General features: G+C 39.3%; 1 protein-coding gene across 1 annotated transcript in view; it reads left to right on the plus strand.

Annotated features, from left to right (window-relative positions):
* Positions 1 to 3,782: 3,782 nt before the first annotated feature.
* The window catches only part of TSHR (thyroid stimulating hormone receptor), a 134,931-nt gene continuing 115,328 nt past the window's right edge, over positions 3,783 to 23,385 (plus strand). Inside the window, exon 1 of the mRNA XM_069465189.1 lies at positions 3,783 to 3,952. Coding sequence (XP_069321290.1) covers positions 3,783 to 3,952 — 170 coding nt within the window. The remainder of the gene's footprint in view (positions 3,953 to 23,385) is intronic.

The raw sequence follows: 23,385 nt of genomic DNA on the forward strand, positions 1-23,385 counted from the left end.
AATGAGCAAGGAAAAAACAATCCCATTAAAAAGTGGGCAAAGGACATCAACAGAAGATTTTCAAAAGAAGATCTTCGAAATGGCCAATAAACCTATGAAAAAATGCTCAACATCACTAATCATCAGGGAAATGCAAATTAAAACCAAAATTAGATATTACCTTACCCCAGTTAGAATTACTTTTATTAAAAAGTCCAAAAACAATAGATGCTGTTATAGATGCAGAGAGAAAGGAACACTTATACATTGTTGGTGGAACTGCAAATTAGTACACCCTTTATGGAAAACAGTATGAGATTCCTCAAAGAACTAAAAGTCGACCTACCAGTTGATCGAGCAATCCCACTACTGAGTATTTACCTAAAGGAAAAGAAGTCATTTTATCGAAAAGACACCTGCACTTGAATGTTTGTAGAACACAAGTCGCAACTGCAAAGATGTGGAATCAACCCAAGTGCCTATCAATTTGTGAGTGGATTAACAATATATGGTATACGTATGCCATGGAATACTACTCAGCCATAAAAAGGATGAATTAATGCCTTCTGCAATAATCTGGATGGAACTGGAGACCATTATCCTATGTGAAGTATCTAAAGAATGGAAAAACACCACATGTACTTGCTATTAAATTGGAACTAACCGATGAGCACACGTGCACAGAGGGAAGAAAGACTCAGTGCATATCAAGCAGGGGGAGGTGGGGGGAGAGGATGGGTAAAAACCTACTTAACAGGTACAATGGACACTATCCAGGTGATGGGAACACTTATAATCCTGACTCAAACATTAAGAAACTGATCCATGTAACCAAAAACATTTGTACCACCATAATATTTTGAAATTTAAAAAAAGAGAATAGAGGTAAATTTATTAATGATCTTGTTTATCAATAATTAAATCTACCCAATGTAACCTCATAAAGGATAGATCTAAATGTCAGAAATTGAACTGTTTATACAGTTAGCCTTGCATAATTATTTTGTTATTATAATTAAAAATACCCTGTATATGGCATGATGACTTCTTTATTATTCTTAGAACAAACATAAAAGCAAAGTTATGTATTATCTGGAAATTTCCACTAAATTAGGTAAAGACTGAAATAAACTTTTGAAACAGAAGAAGAAGAAAAAGAAATAAAATAGGAAAAAGATAAATCCCCAATTATAGTTAAAAAAAAGTCAGTATCCATATCTCAATAATTTATATAACAAGTAGACAGAAAAATCAACAAAAATAAAGAAGACTTGAACAACACTATCAACAACTTGACCACATGACATTTGCAGAATACACCACTCAGCAACAGCTCATTGCACATTTTTTTCAAGCATGCCCTGAACATTGACCAAGCTAGATCACAGTGTGAGTCATAAAATTAGTCTTACTAAACTTAAAAGTTTTTAAGTCATGCAATCTATTTTCTCACTGTACAATGAAATTAATTTAGAAAGTAATAACAGAACAATATCTGGAAATTTTCCAAATATTTGGAAATTAAATAACACACTTCGAAATAGCCCATGAATCAAGGAAAAAAATCAAAAGTATTTTAAACTGAATGAAAATAAAATTATCAAAACTTGTGAGATGTCTCTAAAGTAGTACTTACAGGAAAAGTCTATAGCACTATACACCCATAAAATTATTAAAAAAATGGTCTTAAATAATGACCTCAACCTTAAGAAACTAAGAGGGAAAAAAAGGAAAAATTAAACCCAAAGTAGACAAAGAAAGAAGTCAAAGATCAGAGCATATAGCAATGAAATAGAACATGGAAAAATAATTAATACCAATTCTACACAGACTCCCATAGAAATTTGATGAGGAGGGAATATTTCTTAACTTATCGTGTGATGGAAGAATTAATTACTCTGGTACCAAAACTAGACAAAGATATTACAGAAAAGAAAATAACAGACTATCCCTTGTGAACATCTATGTAAATTTTCTAAACAGAATTTTAGCAAATCTAATCCAAGAATATATTTTAAAAAATAATAAATACATCATGATCAAGTAGGGTTTTTCCCTGGAATGCAAGGTGGGTTTAACATTCAAAAATCGATCATTATGAATTATCCCATTAACAAACCATGGAACCACCACCACAAGCAAGATTTAGAACAATTTCATCACTCAGAGAGTTCTCTGGTGGTCATTTGTAGTCAGCTTCCCTTCTGAACCCCAGGCCTTTGCAAACATTGATCTGTTTCCTGTTCCTATAATTTTGCCTTTTTGAGAATGTCATATAAATGAATTCATCAACATGAATAATTACCTGTAAATAGATAATATTTTTGAGTTTGGCTTCTTTCACTTAACATTATGCATTCAAGATTTGTGCATGTTGTGTGTATCAGCTGTTCATTTTTATCATGGAATAGTATTCCATTGTGTGGATGTATCAGCATTTGTTTATCCATTACCTCCTTGAGGGACATTTGAGTTGTTTTCAGTTTTTGGTGATTATGAATAAAGCTTCTATAAACATTGGAATGTACATATTTTAAGTGCACATTTCAATGAATTTTGATAAATGTATACATCCACTTAACCTCCAGCCTAATTAAGAGTTTATTTCCCCCGTCTTTTTCTAGTCAATACCTCTTAACTTTTATTCTGATTTTTATCACCATAACTTTTTTCCCTGTCCTAGAAGTTCATATAAAAGGAATCATACTGTATGTAAGGAGTTGGTATTCCTTTTACCGCAAGAGGAGTAAGTAAGCGATTGAAGACTTTTAAGAAGGAAATTGGCACAATCTGATCTATCTTTGCAATTATCTGTCTGGCTGCTGTATGAGGAATGATGAGGACATGATAGTGTGCCAATACTTAAAAAAGATTTAAGTATTCTTTTTCTTCCCATCTTCTAGCGGGGAATCTGTTTCAATACAATTCTTGGACGGACCAGAATTTTCAGGCCGGATCCATTCAGGGAAGCGTTTCTGCCGTTCCCGGTTCTCCACAGCAGATGGCCCCAGAGCCCAGTTCCTGACTTGCCTCTTGGCGTCCGTCGGCTGCAGTGTGTGGCGGGCGCCTCCAGGCGACTCCTGGCGGCGACTCCTGCGCGAGGTGGCCGCTGGAGCGTAGCAGTGCAGCGGGGCGCAGAAGTTGGGGAGCAGCGAGGAGCCTCCAGGGGTGTCGCGCGCCGGCTTCGGCCGCACCCCTGGCTGGCCGGGGCTGCGTGCCCGCCTCCAGTTCTCAGCAGAGGCATCTTTGGCCAGAAGAGCTGAAGTTCTGCAGGAGGACACTGGTCCGTCCTGGGACAGTCCACTCGGCGGGGACTTTCTCTGCATAGAGAGTGCGTGCGGGTGGGTCCCAGGCAGGCAGCGCTTTTAGGAGGCTACCCACGGGGAAAAAGGGCTCTTTGGGTTTAAAGAGAAGAAAAGGAGGGGGGCATCTAAACTAGGCTTTGAAGAGAACGAATGGCAGGAACGCGTGGGGCGGGTTGGAAAGCAAAGGGGACAGCCAGGACCGGTGTTGGGTGTCAGGGAACAGACGGAGCGGGCTGCGTGGCTTCAGCCAAGGAAAGTAAAGCAAGGAGGTTTGTTTGGGTGGAGAGTTGCCTAGGGAAGCGGAGCACTTAAGAGCCTCTTTTCACCCCTCTCCAGCCTCCTCCACAGTGGTGAGATCACAGCCCCTTTGAGCAAGTCCTTCCTCCTCTCACCCCTCCCGCTCCCTGTCTCCTTCAGCCTGGAAGAACCCGAGGCGCAGAGGGCTGAGAATGAGGCGATTGCGGAAGATGAAGAAGTAGCCCTGGGGGCCCGTGGAAAATGAGGCCAGCGTCCCTGCTGCACCTGGCGCTGCTGCTCGCCCTGCCCAGGAACCTGGGGGGAAAGGGGTGTCTGTCTCCACCCTGCGAGTGTCACCAGGAGGACGACTTCAGAGTCACCTGCAAGGATATCCACCGCATCCCCAGCTTACCGGCCAGTACGCAGACCCTGTGAGTACTCGGGAGAGGAGAGGGTAGGACCCAGAGGTCAAGGGCACCTGGAAAGGTGGACAGAGTGCACAAAAGCAACTTGAGAACAGACCAAAGTGGGGGGTGGGGGTGGTGCATGCTTGTGTGTTCCCACACTTGGGAAGATATCTTTGCTGACAACTTCATTATTTGTAACACATGAAAAGGTAACAAAACTTTGGTATAAGATGACTGTGAGTTCTTTCTAAAGAGCTGCTGTTCTGCACTTTGCCCACTCCAAGCCCTGGCTGAATCTGTTTCACTTGAGCTATTAATAAGATTAATAGCAATTCAAGAACTGACCATTTTGATCTTTCCTTGGGAAATAAAATTGAAAAAAAAAAGACATTTCTTCTTTTGGTTTTTCTAGATAGGAAATCATCTTAGCACTTCTGATTCATCAAAGAGTTGATAACAATTTAATCAGGGGCTCTTTTTAAAATGAACTGTTCATACAATGTGTGTAAGTTACTTACTCAAATGTGAACTGCCAATGAAATAGTACATACAGAACCCCCTTTTGTAATAGAGGTATAAACAGATGAAATTTAAACATATGAAACACATATATGTTTTTTATCTGCACGTTAAATGTTATCAATTTGGAAACTTGATGTTAAATAAGAGTGTACACATATACACACAATTTGTTTCTTAACAGAATTTTAAAATCAATGATTATTGAAAGGATAATTGTAGATAAGACCAAGGGGGGAAAAGGGCTTTCTTGATTGGTTAAAAATAGAAAGAAAGAATAGTAAAACAACCTAGGTAGTTAAACTCAGTTAAGGAAAGAAAGTGCAGATTATAAAAGGAAATGTTTTGCCAATGAAAAGAAAGGGTGAAGTTGCACTTTAAAATTTTCTCAAGAATTTAGCTCATAGGTACATTCAACAGTAGATGAGAAATATTTCAGCACAGGTACTTACTTCTGTGCTCTGAGATTCCCTAGTTTCTTAACTCACCTAAATTAATTAGTGTAATAACTTCCAGTGTTTCATTCTCCATGTAGCCACCACAGAATAAATTATGTTCTTATCATCTTCTTGATTAAACCTCTACACTGGTTCCTCATGGAATCCAGAATAAAATTGTTTTGTACAACCGACAAGATCTTTCAAGAACTAGTTCAGTCTTCCAAACCTCAATGCTCCTATTAATAATTTCTCTGAGTTCGCACTCCTACTCAACAGAACTTCTGACACTTCCCCCAAAGTTCCCTGCTGTCCCAGCTGCCCTTGTCTTCCCTACCACATTCTGTCCCCTCTACCTAAAGCACAGTTTCCCCTTTCTTCATCTGGCTAATGCTTACTTCAAAGTCCAGATTCCCAGTCAATTCCTTCAGGAAGCCTCTCCTGACCCTGACCCCCAGGCTGGGGGAGCTACCCTCTTTCCCAAGTCTATTTGGTGCATGAACCCGACCCTATCCCTTAGACACTGTGTGCTTTCCTGGAACTTGTTATTTATTTGTGTGCCTACCCAAGGAGGACATGAGCTCCTCTGAAAAAGGACCCTGTCATTTAACCCTGAATTCCTCCAACCCAGCACAGGGCCTGGAACTACTTAGATGCTCAAAGAAAGCATAAGTGAATGAAGGGAAAAATGACTATGCTGGTTTCAGATTGTCCACTACGTGGTGGGAAGAAGCCCCCAAACATCACTTCCTCACAGACTTCTTTAACAGTGGCAGAATTTCAAAAGTCAATGAAGACAGACATGGTTCTGAAATGCAAAGGAACTCAGAGTCATCCTGTTTAAAATTCCATCAAATATTGATGGAAAAGGATAATGTTGCAGAGAAAGCAATGGAAAATGAGTCAAAAACCCAGCATTCTCTCCATCCCTCTCTCAATAACTGTGAAACTGTGTGAGATAATTCATTTGGAAGGACCCACATTTCCTTCTTGGTAAAAGAGAGGCTTCAACTAGGTGCTTTCTAGGTGGTCTCATGATGCTGATGACAATAGTCTGAGGGAAGCCACTGGATCACAAAGAGTAATTGGATAAAGACAGCAGCAAGGAAGATCAGACTTTGAGAGTAACAGGGAATGAGTTGCTACATTCTGATGAATAAAGTTATCCTGAGGTGGGGAAGAGAAAATTGATGAAAAGCAGGGGAAAAGTATGGGAGTGTTCATTTGAACAATGACTACAACCATCTGTGACAGTAGCAAAGTGACTTTCAAATCTTTTGTGGCAGTAGAACTCTTGTCAAAGCAAAGCTTCTGGGAGCAGTCCAATATGTAAAGCTAACAATTACATTGTGCTTATTTACATGGGTCCCTGTTCTTAGCACTTTGCGGGAACTCACCCATTGAGTCTTCATCAAATCCAACTAAGTAGAAGATTTAATTACCCTCATTTTATAGATGAGAACACTGAGGCACATACACACAAATAAAGTGATTTGCTCAATGTTGCACAGCTTGTAAATGGTAGAGCCAGTATTTGAAACAGTGCATCATCAACTACAGAGCCTGCACCCTTAAACTACCACTGTCAGATGAAAGTGGCTCTCACCCTACCAGATTTCTCCTCCATGGACATAGACTTTGGAGAAAGAAGTTTGAAAACCAGTGATATCTAATAAATCATGGATAACCCTGGAGGCTATTGGTCAGATGCAAGAACTCAAAAAATAGGAAATCAGTGGGGAAAGAAAAGGAGGGAAGGAAGGAAGAGAGAGAGGGTGGAAGGGAGGAGGAAAAGAGGACTGTATCTAAGTTATAGAAGGAATTCTCTGCCAAAACAAACCAAATCTTTGTCATTAAAATGCTGTTCTGGATGGTAACACCTTTCCCAAATCTACTTAAATGACACAAGATTCATTGCCAAGGCATGTTCTCTCTTAAATCTTATGTTATTCAGAATGTGCCTCTTTTTAAAGTTTTTGAAGACTCTTCATTGGTTTAAAATGTAAGCTCTTTTTGTTCTTGTGGAGTTGTTTGCATTATTTCTACAACCTTCACCAGGATGCTCAATAACCACTGCTTAGCCATTTTACAAATTATTATGGTGCTGAAAACAATTCTTCCTAAGCCTTATCTTCTACCCATATATTATGGCACTGAAAGGTAAACAGATTTCTTGCTGCACTACCCATACACCTGCCCCATGGTCTTATGGTTGGGTAGGAAATAATTAGTTACAGTTTGTGGCTGTCACTGAAGAAGTGGTTCTGAATCTTTTCCTCACTTCCCCCCTCCAGAGGGGCACGATACACTTTTATTATGACAATGGCTTTAACTGGGTCAAAGGTGAAAAAGAGCTGATATCCCTACCCCCATTCCCATGGAACATTCTAGAATCTTTGATATGCAGGTAGTCTAAAAAAAAAATTACTCTCTCCAGTTGAGAATTACTGATTTAAGGCAACTTAAATGAAGCAAGAGAATACAATTAAAATTTTAAGTGTTGGCATATAATTGTAGATCATATTACCTCAAAACCAAGGGTAGCCAGATTGACCCATTACTCTTTCTCATTCAGAAGGTTGCCATTTGTTGCCTCCATGCAGTAGACGATCATCACTTCTCTGAATGACAGATAGGGATTGACAGCCATTCTGGATTTGTGTGGATTCTTCCTGAAGAACTTCCTGACATACCTTGCCTTGTCCTTTTAACCTACCTGCTTTCAGTTTCATGATGGCAATAATTGCCACCTCTACCTCCTCTAAACCCGCTGCTGACAGGTGTCTTGGGCTTCAGTGAAGTGAATGGTTTGTCCACCACACACTTGTGTGCCTTCAGAAGCGTTTCTGAAAGAGTTGTCACCGCTGTTTTCAGGTTCTGTTTTTAGTTGTTTGCATGCTGCGTCTCTGGCTCCAACTGATGGGCTATCCTAGTGTTTTCTGAACTATAGACAATCATTCATCATCTTTGGGATTTTCACCCCATGTTCTACCTGTGCTATTATTTACTCAGTTTTTTTAAGTTGATTCACTTAATTAACTGAAAGAAGCTTGTTTAGGAAAGTTTATATCACAACTATAAGTGGAAAATTAGCATGGCTTTCTATAAATAGGAGGTAACTGGAAAACTACAGCAAAAACAAAAATGTAATTAAATCCTAGCAAGAGACTATTGTCTATAAGTGCACTGAGAGCCTAAGGCTGCCTTCTCTTTGTTAAAAAGGAAGAGTAGGAAATGTTGAGAAGTATTAAAGAGATAACAATCCAACATGTGTCCTTGGTAGTATCAGGATCAAAAAACGATAGAAAAAAAAATCACTTTCTCACTGTGCGATTCAGTATTACTTAATGCCACGTGGGCACTCCACCTAACATAATCTCATGTATCACCAAGTCATCTTTGTTACACACGTAGGGAAATGCGCATGTTTTTCATATTTCACAATGGTTTTAGTCACAATCAGCAGTTATAACTTGAATAACAATTGATTTCCAACCCTCTGCTTCAGCACCCACAGGCTCCCCTAAGACTCTCCAACACTTTGTGACTTATACAGGTGACTGCATTTCATGTTTTCAGGCTCCTATATATATGGGGGGGGGAAGAGAGAATGTATCTAGAGAGAGGGCATATATGTACATATATATATATTTAAATCAGTCAAGGTATTTAATTGTAAGTGACAGAAAACCCACTGTGTTTAGTTTAAGGAAGAAAGAAATATTCTGAAAGAATAACATGTAATTTACAGAATCTTTGTAGAACCAGGCTTTGAAAATAGGCCAGGACCCAGGGTGAGCAGGGAGTTGGAGCCACAGCCAATCATCTGGTTATGACAATTCCATGGGCAATATCAACACCACAGCCACTGGACATCTGTGGTCCTGTAGCTGCCAGACTGTCTGTGTGCTGCCACCAATAATTTCTCAACTGCCCTTGTCTCTTTAAATGACCAACCAGAGAGTGATATTCTATATGGGATCATCTGATTGGCTGGCATAAGTTACCTGCCCTACTCTAGCTGCTGGAGATAAGAAGAGGAAGGACATCCCCCATTCCCCACTTTTGGTGTCTATAGTGGGAGATGCCCAACTGGGTCCTGCTAAAATTACACACAATGGGGAATTCCCCACCAAAGAGGGGCTGTATGCCCTCTACATTGCTCATCACTTTTTTAATTCTGCAAATGTTTATTAAGTACTGGTTATATCCCAGACACTGTGTTAAGTTCCGGATTTGATGGAGAACACCACCAATGTGTCCCTGTCTTCATGGATCTTACAGTCTAGTGTGGAAGCCGAATATTGATCAAATAATCACATAAACATATAATTGTGTAAGTGTGCTGACAGTGTTCTTAGTGGGGATGAAGGGACTTACTTACTTAAACTGGGGTTCTTAGTAGGGATGGAGGGACTTACTTACTTAAATTGTCTTGGAGCTACCTCCTGAAGAACCAATAGGAGTTGGATATAAGGTGTTGTAGGGGTGAGGATGGAGGATGGAGAAGCAATGTTCCAAGAGCTTTGAAGAATTCTGAACTGAAAGCTGAAGGGATTTAATTTATTCACTTGGGATGAAGAATTTAATGAGCAAAGAAATTTGTTACCACTTCCTGCATAACACAATACAAGTCAATATGAGTTTTAATGTCCTTGGGGGCAGCTTTTGTGTACAAAAAACACCTATTAGAGGTAACTGGTTTTATAAGCAAATATTTGATTTATTGAAGAAATAAATGCAAAACCTAGTTTTTTCTTGAGTTTTCCATATACTTATTATTTTATTTGTATATCTAATTAATTATAACAATTGCCTTTAAGGAGTATTTTATCATTTAATACTTTAATAAGTAATTTAATATGTAACAATAAAATAATAAATTATTTAAATTAACACAAATTTATTTTATTTTCAAGTAGTTGAATGCTTGACAAAGCTTTAATTAAACTTTATAGGTACCGGGAATCCTAAGTTTTTAGACATCCCAATGCCATTTACGGGGACAGGGCAGTAGAGTGGTTCAGAGCCCACTCTCTGGAGTGAGACCGTCTGGGTTGAATGCCTTGGTCTACTATTTTCTAGACATGCTTTTGGGAACATTGCCTAATTTCTCTGAGCCTCAGTTGCTTCATCTATAAAATAAAGATAACAGTAGTACCTGCCTCATCGGATTGTTCAAACGTGTGAATGAGTTAATACCATTAAAGGCTAATTTTTAAAAAAGGTAAAATCATAACTCTCACACAGCTATAAGTTGAACACATGTTAAAAGATTTTTAATGAACTTATTGATGAGTGCATATTAGTTTCCCAAGGTTTCCATAACAAAGTACCACAAATTGGGTGGCTTAAAACAACAGAAATTTATTCGCGCACAGTTCTGGAAGCCAGAAGTCAGAAATCAAGGTATGGCAGGGTCACCTCCTCGGAAGGAACTTGGGACAAATCCTTCCTTGGACCTTCCTAGCTTCTGGGGGCTGCTGGCAATCCTGGGAATTCCTTGGCTCATAGCTGCATCATTCCAGTTATTGGATTTAGGGCCCACCTTAATTCAGCCTGACATAACTTCACTAATTACATCTACAAAGACCCTATTTCCAAATAAGGTCACATTCTGTGGTTTCAGGTCGATGTGAATTTTGGGAAAACACTTCAACCCACTATACTGAGGAAACTGGTAAGATATTACAATAGGTTCAAAGGAGACTCCACAAAATAAGACGTATTTATAGATCAGGAATATTGGAGTGAACATTGAAATGGAGACAAAATTAGCTTCTTCCATGGGGAGAGGGAAGTTCATTAAAGCTCTACCGTACAGGACAGAATTTGCATGTCTGTAGACAAAATTATTTTGCATTGCTACAGTTATCTACAATCTAGAAAGTTGTAAAATAGTTTCTATGTAATCAGACTCAGAAACCTGGAAGGGTGTACTTGTGTAATTTCCCATTGAAACACGTTTTTATTCACCCTATAATACTGGCTCCCAGTAAGCACAAAACAGGTAAAACTTAGTAAAAACACTAATTTCCTTTTCAACTTTCCATTTCAACTGATTCAAGTTGAAATGGAAATTTATACACACATAATATATATATAAATTACTCAATTTTACATTTTAAATTGGAATAGCAAGGGCAATCAATCTATTAGATATCACAATAGGCCAACTTCTCTTAATATAAATGCTCAAAATATCAAATACATATTGATTATTCTTAAACTCAATGCAAATATATTAATACCATATTAATGGTCTGATTTACATTCTCATTTCTATTCTTAATTCTAAATTTTCCCAGGCTAAAAAATGTTTAGTGCTTAAACAAATTGATCTGCCTTCCCTAGTGAACCCCAGGTTCCTTGTGGAACCATCCACTGGCTTCCTAAGCTCCTTATAGTTAGGATGCCCTATCTAAATGGAACCTCCTCTTACACCTGCAAGGGAAAAAAGATTATCTTTTCTTCACCCATCACAAGGTTCATGGCTGAGAACCCTATAACAAAAGACAGATTAACAAGAGAAATCATAACAAATTTATTAAATGTAAGTTTTACATGACAGAAGCCTTCAGAAATGAACACCCAAAGAAACAGGAAAACGGTGTGTTTGTATGGACAGTGGTGCAGAATTATGATGGGAGGACAAATGGGTATGATCTGATGGTAAAAAAAAAAAAACAAAACTGTGTGTGTTGCGGGGGGAACTTAGCAAGGCATGTTTGTTCAGATTCTTCTCTGTGTCTCTGCGTCTTCATTCCTTTCCTCCAGGTATAGGGAGGACCACTCTGGAATGATGATCTTATGACCTACTTTAGAGGAAGGTCAGAGGATTCTTTTATGGCCTGCTTCAGGGGAGAAGGGTAGGAGAAGGTCAGAGGGAACACCTACTTCTGCTGTTTTCTCAAATGCCACAGTGCCATACTTTGGGATAGTGTGTCCTGAGCGCCGTCACATCTATCACTCAGGTGTAATTCATAGCATCCTTTTCACTCTCAAAGGGGTCCCAATTTTGAGAATAAATTACTCGTAGATCTTACTAATAGACCATGAAGTCCAGAGGCTTTTGGGACACACTGGGACGTGCTGAGCCTTGTTTATTGTCAACATAGCTAGGAGTCTATACCTTAAAAAGAGGGTTGGTCTCTCAGTACCACCTCAAATCCTGCCACCCCCACGTAGATGATAGCAAACCTCCTCTGCTGCTTCAGTTAAATTTGGCACTTCTTTGGCTTTCTTAATACACCTAAGTGTCTTTCCTTCTGGCTTATGGCAGGACCCTCTTAATTGATTTCTTTCACCTTTGTCCTCAACAATTTATTCTTTTTTTTTTTTTTTTTAGACAGAGTCTCACTCTGTTGCCCGGGCTAGAGTGAGTGCCGTGGCGTCAGTCTAGCTCACAGCAACCTCAAACTCCTGGGCTTAAGCGATCCTCCTGCCTCAGCCTCCCGAGTAGCTGGGACTACAGGCATGCGCCACCACGCCCGGCTAATTTTTTGTATATATATATTTTAGTTGTCCATATAATTTCTTTCTATTTTTAGTAGAGACGGGGGTCTCACTCTTGCTCAGGCTGGTCTCGAACTCCTGACCTCGAGCGATCCACCCGCCTCGGTCTCCCAGAGTGCTAGGATTACAGGCGTGAGCCACCGCGCCCGGCCAACAATTTATTCTTCACACAGCAACCAGAGAGATCTTTCAAAATGTAGGTCAGGTCTTGTCCCTCTTCTACTCAGAACATCCCCGGTTATCTCAAAATAAAAACCAAAGTCCTTACAGCAGCCCAAAAGGCCCTACATGATCCATCCTCTTTATTTTTATATTTCTTGTTATATTATTCTTGCTCAATAATTCAGCTTTCATCCTCTTTGCTGGCCTCATGCTGGCCTTAAGCTTGTCACGCTTCTCACTGTTAGTTTTTCCCTCTGCCTGGAACATTATTTCCCCAGACATCCCTCTGACTAATCCCTTTACCTCCTTCACGTTTTTTGTTGTTTGATTGTTACCTTCTCAATAAGGCTTCCCTAATCACTCTGTTTAAAATTGAACACGGCTGCTTTCAAAACAAAATTATTCCATAGCATTTGTCACCTTCTAATATATTACACAATTTGCTTATTTTTATGTTTCTTATTTATGTATTTCCCCACAAGAATACTTTTGTTATTTATGTCTTTCCCCATAAGAGCAAAAAGCAAGCTTTTTGTTTTATTTTCTTGTTGTTTGCCTGTTTTATTCAGTTATATGTTCCAAGTGCCGGGAAGTAACTTGATATATGATAGGTAGTTAATACATATTTAATAGAGGAATGAATGAATGCTGAGTGAATGGTTCTGGAGGCACTTTAATTTCATTCCATTAGGTCCTTCGCACCTTTTTATAATTCTTTTCAAAGTCCTTGAGTTTTATTGTTCTGATAGGGTAGATGGAATTCTCCCCTTGTTTTATATTTTTCCTGGTTATCTGGGATACTAGTTTTTTAGATACTGAAATGACATCTGATGGGGTTCCACATCTTTCATTGCTTGTCTGGCCCTATGCTTACATTACTGAAACCAAGTTAAAGACATTACTCTGAACAGCCACCTCCAAGAAATGACTTCACCTGTGCTTCCTAAGCTTTCCAAATGTAGTACTCCTGAGCAAAAAGAAAGGAGGAGAGTTCCCCAGGATATCTGGGATACCCAGAAGCAATCCCAAACAAACATGACATTCCTTTGAAATCTCTGGTTTTATTTTTTTTTAATTTAACTTCCAAAAAATTGCGAAGAAATATTAATTCTTTTCCACTGCATCACTGTTTTTTATGTGGCTTCAAATATACCTTCTTGGAGTATTTCCCTGCACCTTTATCATCATGTACTTTTGTATTTGAATATCTCAGTAACTTGACCCAAAGAGGCGACTTTGAATGCTCAAAATGGCAGGCACTAATGGAGGCCAGTGAAGAAGTAGTTTGGGAGGTAGTATGGTGAGCGCTTAAGAGCCCAGCCTCAACAATCAAGACCAGGTCCACTGAGGTCAAACCCATTCAGTCGTGATCTCAGAGACCTGGATCCAGAATGTCTGGTTATTTTCATCTGTGTGAACAAATCATGGCTATCCTGGGGTCTAAGTCTATTTTCTTATATCACCTCTGATAAAGTAGTAAGCATAGAAAACTAATTCACATGCATACTGTTACATGAATTAATTTTGTCCGAATTTGACAATTTATCAAAATAGGTTTTTTTTTCTCATCCAGAGCTGAGAAATTGTTAACTTGAATTGATCTAACTGTTTCATTATTTTAAAGGTTCCTGGTTGTACAAAGTATGTTTGTTGCCCTTCAGATTAAGGTTTGTTAACCACAGGTTCCTGGGCTTTCTAGGAGCCCATGATTGTGCTTCTAGGAACCTGTGATTATGTGAAAATTTGTATATATCTGTGCATTTCTGAGAGTCTGTAAGTTTCCTAAGATTTTTAAAGGTATCCTTGACCCCGCAAAAGTTAAGAAATTCTGCTTTGGAATAATTTCACATTTTTGTATGGCTATAAACATACATTTGATGTTTACTATGACTCAACCTTTTCATTTTATTACCAAAAACACTAAAAGATATATTTAAAAAAATAAACAAAAACTGCCTGACCTTTGAATGTGATGTTTTTTCTTCTGTATATATTATTATGATGATTGCTCATTATGCCTCATATTTAGCCTGTCCCTTGAAGAGGCTGTTTACCCAGAGGTTCACCAAATGTGGCTATTTTTCAAGTCAATAGTTTAAAACATATTTTACAAGTGTCTAGTGCCTCATATCTGACATTAAATCTTTCACACTGACTCTGTTTCCATTTTTACTGAAGCCAGTTAATATACTTAATTATTCCTTGCCTGTCATTATTGCAATTAAAAAATAACAGATGAAAATTTTAAGTATGGGCAAAATGGTCCCATTTATTCAAAATTACAGATTGGAATTTAAAATGTTCCATTTAGATGTCAGACTCTACTATTTTTGCTTCATTTCTTTGTGAATCTTTAAGAACATTTAGGGTGTGCCAGAAACAAAATTTTAAAAATAAATTTTTAAAAATTCCAAAGCAGGCACTGTGACTTTTAAGACATCTTATAAATATTGTTCTCTTACATGTAGTGACATGTGTATGTGCCCTGGATTTTTCTGGCATAGTCCTATTGAAAATATTTTGCTATCAGAGTATTCCAGAAATTCAAATATTTTATCACCATCTTAAGCTAAACTTCCAACATCACTTTTGCACCTGGGAAGAGCTCCCTTGTGTCCGGATTTCTCTTTCAGAAAACATGATCTGTGTATTTATATGATACCTGAAGCTTTTGGCTTTTATTTTGCAGGCATTAGCTTAATTTTACCCATGCCTGAGTGTTTTCATAATTACTCAACTCCAGAAAGGAGATTGAAATTGTCTCTTCTTATTGCCAGGGACTGTCACTTTATATTTTGTTATTTTAATCTTTTTGTAGCTGGGAGGCTTGAAGGCTAGCTTTGGGGAAATGTTGTGGACCCGAGAATAAACAGGACCTAAGGGTAGGCATAAAGGAGGGACTCTCCTGTGGTAAGTCTTTAGTGGACGTTATGACTATAGTATTTCCATCTCAACTAATTCCATCTTGAGGGCTCAACCCTCGTGACCTAATTACCTCCCAGGGGCCCCACCTCCTAATACTATTGCGTTGGGGGTTAGAATATGAATTTGGGGATAAGGGAGGGACACGAACATTAAGTCCGTAACAGAAGGCCTCACTGAGAAAATGACATTTGAATAAAGACCTGAAGGCACTATAAAAGGAAACCAGGCTGATATCTGGGGGAAGAAAATCTGAATAAATGCAAAGGCCCAGAGGCAGGAGTGACATGGAAGAGGAACATACATGGTATGTTTAAGAAGTAGCCAAGAGAGAAATGTGGCTGAAGCAGAGAGGGTAGCAGGAAATAAGGTCAGAGCAGTTACAGGGGGACAGAACATGTTGAACTTTGTAGATCATTACAAGAGCGTTTAAATAAATAAATTTATAAATATGTTATACTCATTTTCTGAATGAGATAAGATGCTATAAAGGATTTTGAGCCAAGAAAAAAAAAGTGCAAGACCTGATTCACATTTTACTAGGATCATCCTGGTTACTCTCTCTGTTAATCATGTGAGAGATGACGATGGCTTGAACCAGCTTAATAGCAGGGAAGGTGGTATGAAATAGTTGAATCCTGAGTTTATTTTGAAGGTAAATCTAACAGGATTTCCCGACAGATTATATGGGGTCTGAGCAAAAGAGAGGAGATGGTGATATCTTAGCCTGGGGTGTCCAGAAAGCAGAGCCTGTGAGAATTCTTATTGGGGAGTGTGATTCCAGGGAGCAGAGGGTGGGATGGGGAAGTGAGGCAGGGAGGAAAGGAGAATTTGCAGCTGCTAGAAGCAAATGGTTGCTGGAACCCTTGAGACCACCAGAGAATTCAGATGATATGCATCTCAGGACCCTTGCTCTAGAAGAGAAGAAAAGGAAACACATATCCATCAATTCTCATCCTCCATGGGTCACGGAGTTAACTACTGACCTTCCAGGTTTCTTGTGCATGGGTGATGAGAGAATGCCCAGGTATTAACAACAAGCCCCAGGGGGGAAGGTGAGAGGTGCAGGTGCGTGGTGCAGGGCTGAAGTACGGTACTGTCAGGTTGTGCCTGTGTGAAGCTAATCAGAACTCACACAAAACTGGTGGCTGCAACAGGACTAGAATAAGAGAAAGATAAAGCAGAGAGAATCTAAATGGATGTATAAGAGTAGTTCCAGGGTAGTTCAGCCTTTGCACAACTCAGATCTGCCCAGGTTTTCCATTATATCTGGCTCTCATACTAAAATGTAGTGCTTCCAATTTTGTAAGAATGAGATACTCTTCTTTCCTATGAGAGAGAAGGGATACAAGTCCAATCTGCTACAGAGCTTCCTTCAAGATGCAATCTTTTCAAAGATATAATGCAAGAGGGTTTGTGAAATAAACTAAAATTTCCCCTGTTGCAGCTGATCCCAAGGTTGTTATTGGTAGTCGTCATCTCTCTTTGACCCCAATTCTAGATTTCTCTTACCCTTGGCCAGCAGTTTGACTGGTCGAGGTGATTGCCTGATGGAAAGACCCAGACTTCAACTCCAAGGGTTCTGAACCCTTATTTGCCTTGCCCTTTTCAGCTGTAGTTGCTTGCTGTATTTTGCCCTTCACCATTATCGGTGTGCACAGAAGAACCAAAAGATGCCCCAGTGAAATCCCTGTGTTCTAGACATACCCCCTCCTGCTGCTAATGTGTAGCAGCTGCCCAGCTGGTGAAAAGTGTCTGATATTCCTATCAGTAGAGAAATTCCTTTATTTGCCTATTTGTCTACTGGCATGAGGGGCCCAAAGGACCAAGTGGTCATTATACTATTAGCCCCCCTGTATTTCTTACTTGGCAAAAGTAACCTTTCTATCTAGGAAGTAGGACCTCTGATCTGGGAGGAATAGAGACAGGAAGCTGAAATTCTGAAAGTCAGGTCACTGAGAAGTAAGTGTGGGAAGGGCCAATCCTACCAATATCCCTAAGTCTTCAAACCATGTATTCTAGCTATACGGAACACAATAGCATACATTGGCTTTTGGTTCAGAGCATATACTTCATTAGGTCAGATTCTCAACGCTGTAGAGCTTTGTCCACAGGTTGGCACCTTAGCTGAGCCATTAATGGGTCATTCCACCATTCTATTAATTAGGTAGTCTGTGTCAGCATGATGGAGTGCATGGTAAGACTAGAGGATACAGTGATCATGTGCCCTTTGTTGCACCCTCTCTACCATGAAATGTGTCTCTTAGTTGAGGTGATAGTGTGTAGGTTTTCATAGATCAGGCGTTCTATAAGCCCTTGAACATTGGTGCTGGTAGGCTGGTGGAGGCATCTAAGAGAAGTCAAATCCAGATCCAAAGTAACCATTATTTTTAAATGAATCAGTATTTCCTACAGGATGGAAAGGATCTAATGTAATCAAATTGCCAAATGGCTGGCTGCTCTCTCTGAGGAAATGTGCCTTATCATAGGTGCAGATTGGGCATTGACAGGAGCAGTATCTTGATTAGGGTTGGTGAAAAGGAGCCCATGCTGTTGGATCCATGCTTGGCTTCCATTCCGGTCATCATGACCACTTCATTTGTGTCCATTGCACCAACACTGGTTGACATCCATAAAGTGAATCATCCTGTCCACCAGGTGGTTGATACTCTGACGGGCATTGGCGTGAGACACAAAGATCCACAGAATTTGTGCCCACTCCCATAGGTCCATCCATAGGCCTATTCTCTAGACTTTCTTGTTCTCTATTTTCCAATATTATTCTGTCCAGGCCAGTGACCAACTAGCTAGGCTACTTGCTGCTTCTAGCTATTCCATGTACATGCTTACCACAGTTCCTTCTCCCTTCATGCAAAGCAAATAATTACTTATAATGCTCACAGGTCTACCCACTGGGAAGATTTCCTTTCACCACTGTCCTTTAGGGTCACGCTTGAGTGGGGACATAATGCAACACTAGTTTATGTTCTGGTTAGTGAAAGTTTATTGCACCAAGCTGTAAAGCAGGCACCAACCTATCACCTTCATCAATTTGTCATATGAAGCCCTCCATGAAGCCATCTGAAGTAAGCATGTAAAAGAGATAAGGGAAGTGGGAGTCTATGCCACCTGTTAATGAATTTACCTTCCTCTTCTAGATTTGCTTGATTCAGAATGTAAAATTTCCATCATGAAGTCAATTGCTGCTGTGCTTGCCTTATTTTGTGACTCAGTGGAACTAACAATACCAAATTCACAATGGCCAGCTGCAGCCACAGATTTACCTGGTGTCCCAGGAGGAGGGCTCAGTCTCTACTAGGGCAGAATAGCATGCCAGGAACTATTTTCCAAATAAAGGGTATTTCTATTCTTCAGAAGGCAGATCCTTTCCCCACAACCTCAGGGACCTGAATTTTAATTCTCTTATTGGGACTTGCCAGAGTATCCACCGACTATCCTTATCTGCAATGGATATCTCTAGTATTGTCAAATCTGCTGCGTTGTATGGCTCACGTGGCCAGCTGGTGTTTTAGCTTGAATCTCTATAGACTCTTCTCTTGTTTTAGGTCCTACCTGAAACTGGTGGTCTTCTGAGTTCTCTGATAAATGGGAAAATGGGTTGGGCATATCCCAAGTGTGCTGTATACTGTCTCCAAAAGCCAAGAGCCCCAGCAAGTGCTGTACTTTTTTGTAAGAGGTAGGAAGGGCAAGATACAATAACATGTCTTTTACCTTAGAGGGGATTTTCTGGAATGTCCCAGACTAAACACATTACTGGTGGAAGAGATCCCTGATTTGTGGGATTTATCTTCTACCCACTGACACTCAAGTTTCTTACTAGGATTTCTAGGCTTCTTTCTACTTCTTGCCTACCAAGTCCAATTAGCACATCATCAGGTAGTAGACCAGCACGATGATGTGTGTGATGCCAATACCACCGATGTCCTTGTAGACTCTTATGAAATAGAGCTGGCAAGTTTTGCCCTGGGGCAAAAAGACAAATGTGTACTACTTTTGATCCTCTCTATTGATAAGGATAAAGAAGAGAACACATTCACCTGATCGATAATCATATGTAAAGTGCTAGAAGCTGTGCTGATATGTTCCAGTAAAGATTTATGTGGCACAGCAGAATGATAGAATCTACCTATTAGTTAAGTTTATTTGAATCCATTGTTGTTTACTGTGTTTGGGTTTTTTGTTTGTTTGTTTGTTTTGTTTTTGTTTCCTGCAGGGGGCAGATAGGTGAATTACATCTTCAGGTCTTTCAAGTTGGCACTAATATCTGCAATTTATCCTGGGATGTAGTACTATCAGTGTCAGCTCAAACCCTGTATCCAATCATCCTCAAAATTTTGGGATTTCCCTTTACCAATTGATAGTTACTTTGGCCAATGTCCACAGATCCCTTTTGGAAATGATCAGGGGAACATTTGACACTGATGCTTGTGGTGGCATTGTAGACCCTCCCTTAGCAGGATGCAGCCTCCATTTCAATGAATTGACTCCTGGTTTCTGAGATATTAAAGTTTATTAAAATGTGCATCTTAAATTGATGAAATATGGTAACTCTTGATTTAGCTATCATACATAGCACTAAAGTAAAGAATTTGCCATAACATTAATTTTTAGATTTAACTTAATGCCTCCATGACAGATAAATGAAGTATAAACTATAATCACAAAAACATCTAACTCTTTAGTGTTAGGATTTTTGAAAATTGCCATGATCTTTATCTATTATGAATTACTAATCCAATTACTAATCTAAGTACTAATCTAATTACTAATCTAGTTACTCTTACTACATTTTCACAGTTTTAGCTGTAACATGAATTAAATGTTTTTTTGGTCCTACCTTTAAAAACCTGTCACTGTTATGTGGTTTTCTTTTGTTCAGTTATGTATTCTGTGTCAACTCTGTGCCCAGACCCATACTGTGCATCTTCGAGTAAAATATCTCAGTACTCACAACAGCTCTGTCAGGGAGGTATTGACTCTACTTTAGATGAGGAAACTGAGACCCGTAAATGTCGTCTTTCTTGTCTTTTATGTCACAGACAGTAAGTGAAAGAGTCAGAATTCAAGCTCACATCTCCTAACTCTAAATCAAAGTCTCTCTCTACTATTCCACAGCTGTCTTCCGAAATCTGATCTATTTTTCTTCTCTTTCCCCCTTTCTCTCCCTCTCTTTCTGTGTCTCTCAATTGATGTGAAACTCACACTACATAAAATTAACCATTTTCAAGTGTAACATTCAGTGGCATTTGGTTCATTCACAATATTGTATAGCTATCACCTCTATCTAGTTCCCAAATATTTTCATCATTTCAAAAGGAGATCCCAAACCGATTAAGCAGGCATTCCCCACTCCCACTCCTCTCAGCCCCTGGCAACCACTAATCTGCTGTCTCTATGGGTTTGCCGAACCTGAACATTTTATATAAATGGAATCACATAATATGTGACCTGTGTGTGTGTTTCTTTCACCTAGCATGATGTTTTTAAGTTTCGTGCACATTGTAGGGATAGAAAGAGTGTGGACGATCAGACAAGTGATCCTAAGGCAAAACAGATGTAAACAGACTGAGTTAAAACTTGCAAGACTTTTGGGGCAGGTTCACTTCTAACACACCACTGCAGAGAGAAGCCTCATTCCATGTTTCAATATGCCTTACACCTTAGATATAAAAATCTGAACACCAAAAGTGTCCATACCTACTCTTGGAGGCTTAGATCTACAAAACTTCTTTCCCATGTCAAAAGGCTCTAAGAGTGTCCATCTTGTGAAGGAGACTGTTTCTAGCAAGTTGGCTGAGGAACACCACACATTTATCCCTTCTGGATCTCATGGCAATCCTCAGCAACACTTCTAGGGAGAGATGGCTTGGTAGCAATGCATGAGCCATTATCCATAACTATTTTGTGAGTCAATATTCATGTAAAGGGCTTTTCTCTGTTACAAGAAAGCTGAAAAACAGCTCTAACAATATCCCATTTCTTTTGATGTTTCTTGTAATATTGGCTTCTATACCTTATGTCTCCATTAAAAAATTTAACCAATATGCCAAGAAAGAAAATTTGCTATGAATTAAAAAATGTTTAAATGAGAAGTAGGTAATTCTTCACCTTATGTTTCCCACAGCTTGTTTCTCAGCAATTTTTCCCCAACCTGCTTTGGACTTGGAGACACAAGATGCATGTTTTAATTCTGATCTCCCACAGACTCCTTGTGTAAGAGATTCTATTTGCTCAACTCACAGGATGAACAAACTAGTAAGATCTATAAGATCTGCTGTACCTACATCACGGAGTGGTTATAAGGAGCTTCTGAGCTAATACTGGTAACATGTGTAAAATACTTGATAAACCAGCATATGCCTAGATGACAGGTTAGCTATTATCACTAATGAAGTAGTGGGTCTGAGAGCCTGTGCGATCTGGCCTGATTTAACCCTCAGCATGGCTTATAACAATTTGTAAAGGTCAAGCTTCCATGCAGGGACTATTCAGCAGCTGTTTGGCATCAGGGTTGTGCAACTTCATTAAGAAGAGCAAACACTTATCCACTTTGCAAAAGGGATATTTTAAAGATTGTTCTTATCTTCTTCCAGAGATATTCATCCCCAGGGAGTTGCTGTTAGTAGGATAAAGTGACTGAAATTCTAACTCGGGGGGTAGGGGGGTTCTGTCCCAGTAGGGCCCATAAATCTGTAAGAAGGATTTATCTGTTCTGTGTCAGAGTTTGGCTGAAAAGCCTGTTAGTATTTCCAAACTCTCCAGATGCCCGTATTTAATGCTTGATTGGCCTTATGTAGCATAACCAAACTGCCATTTCACAACCATCCTCAGTTCCTGGAATCTAAAACAACAAAGCCAGAAGCTCTGAAATGTGTTTTACGAAGCATGAAAGAATCCATTAAGGCTCTGTCTGATTCAGTTGTGTGTGATAATAGAAAGTCAAATGTACTTATGAAGGATTCCTTTTACTCATAAGAAACTTGGCATTTTGCAGAAAGTATGTATCTCATGACCAAAAATAAAATAGGGTGGCTTTGAGGGGCTATGCTATTTGGTATTGTATCCAATATGTTCATTATCAACAGCAGCAAAATAGGAAGGGAAAATACCTTTTATAAAGCTTTGTCAGCCAAAAGTCATGGTGAAAAGCAGAGGACATAAGTTTCCCACCTAGTAGGAAAATTATTGTATTACTATGTGAAGAGACTATTTATATAGTAAGAGTGGTAGGTAGAAATGTAGATTAAGATGTAGATTAAGTCAGGAGACCTTCAATAAGTCATAAACATTTTTATATCTATTAAATTAAAATCATAGGATGACTCTGTCCTGCTTCAGAGGACTGTTGGGAAGACCAAGGAAGTCACTGTTTAAGTACGCAAGGAGATCTTCATTATTCAAGGACAACCGTTTTTATTTAGCAGAATAAGAATATGGAGGTTCTGATTTTGAGGAACACAGTTTATCATACAGGGATTTTGAGGGAAATAGACCATAAAAACAAATGAAGCAATACAAACTATTTAATTTAAAAGCATCAACACCCATCCTTTTTCCTCCAATTTTGTAACGGTGCAAGAGAAATCCCTCTCCCTGCATCCATGTTCTCTTGGTTTCTCCACCCTACTTTAAATTGTTTTTTGCTCTCTCTCCTCTAACAGACCCTTTCCCCTGCTATCTAAACACACTCAAGTGTCTTTTCTCTAAAAGAAAAAAAAAAAAAAAAGTCCTCCATGGTTCTTACACCTGATTCCACCTACGAATCCTACTTCTCTACCTTTCTCCTTCCTCTCACAGCTCATAAAGAGTTTTCTCAAGTTGCTCTCTTGAGTTTTCACTTCCCATTCACCATTTAGCTTAGTACAATATGGCTTTTGCCCC

Source organism: Eulemur rufifrons, chromosome 2 (assembly GCF_041146395.1).
Source record: "Eulemur rufifrons isolate Redbay chromosome 2, OSU_ERuf_1, whole genome shotgun sequence".
NCBI lineage: Eukaryota > Metazoa > Chordata > Mammalia > Primates > Lemuridae > Eulemur > Eulemur rufifrons.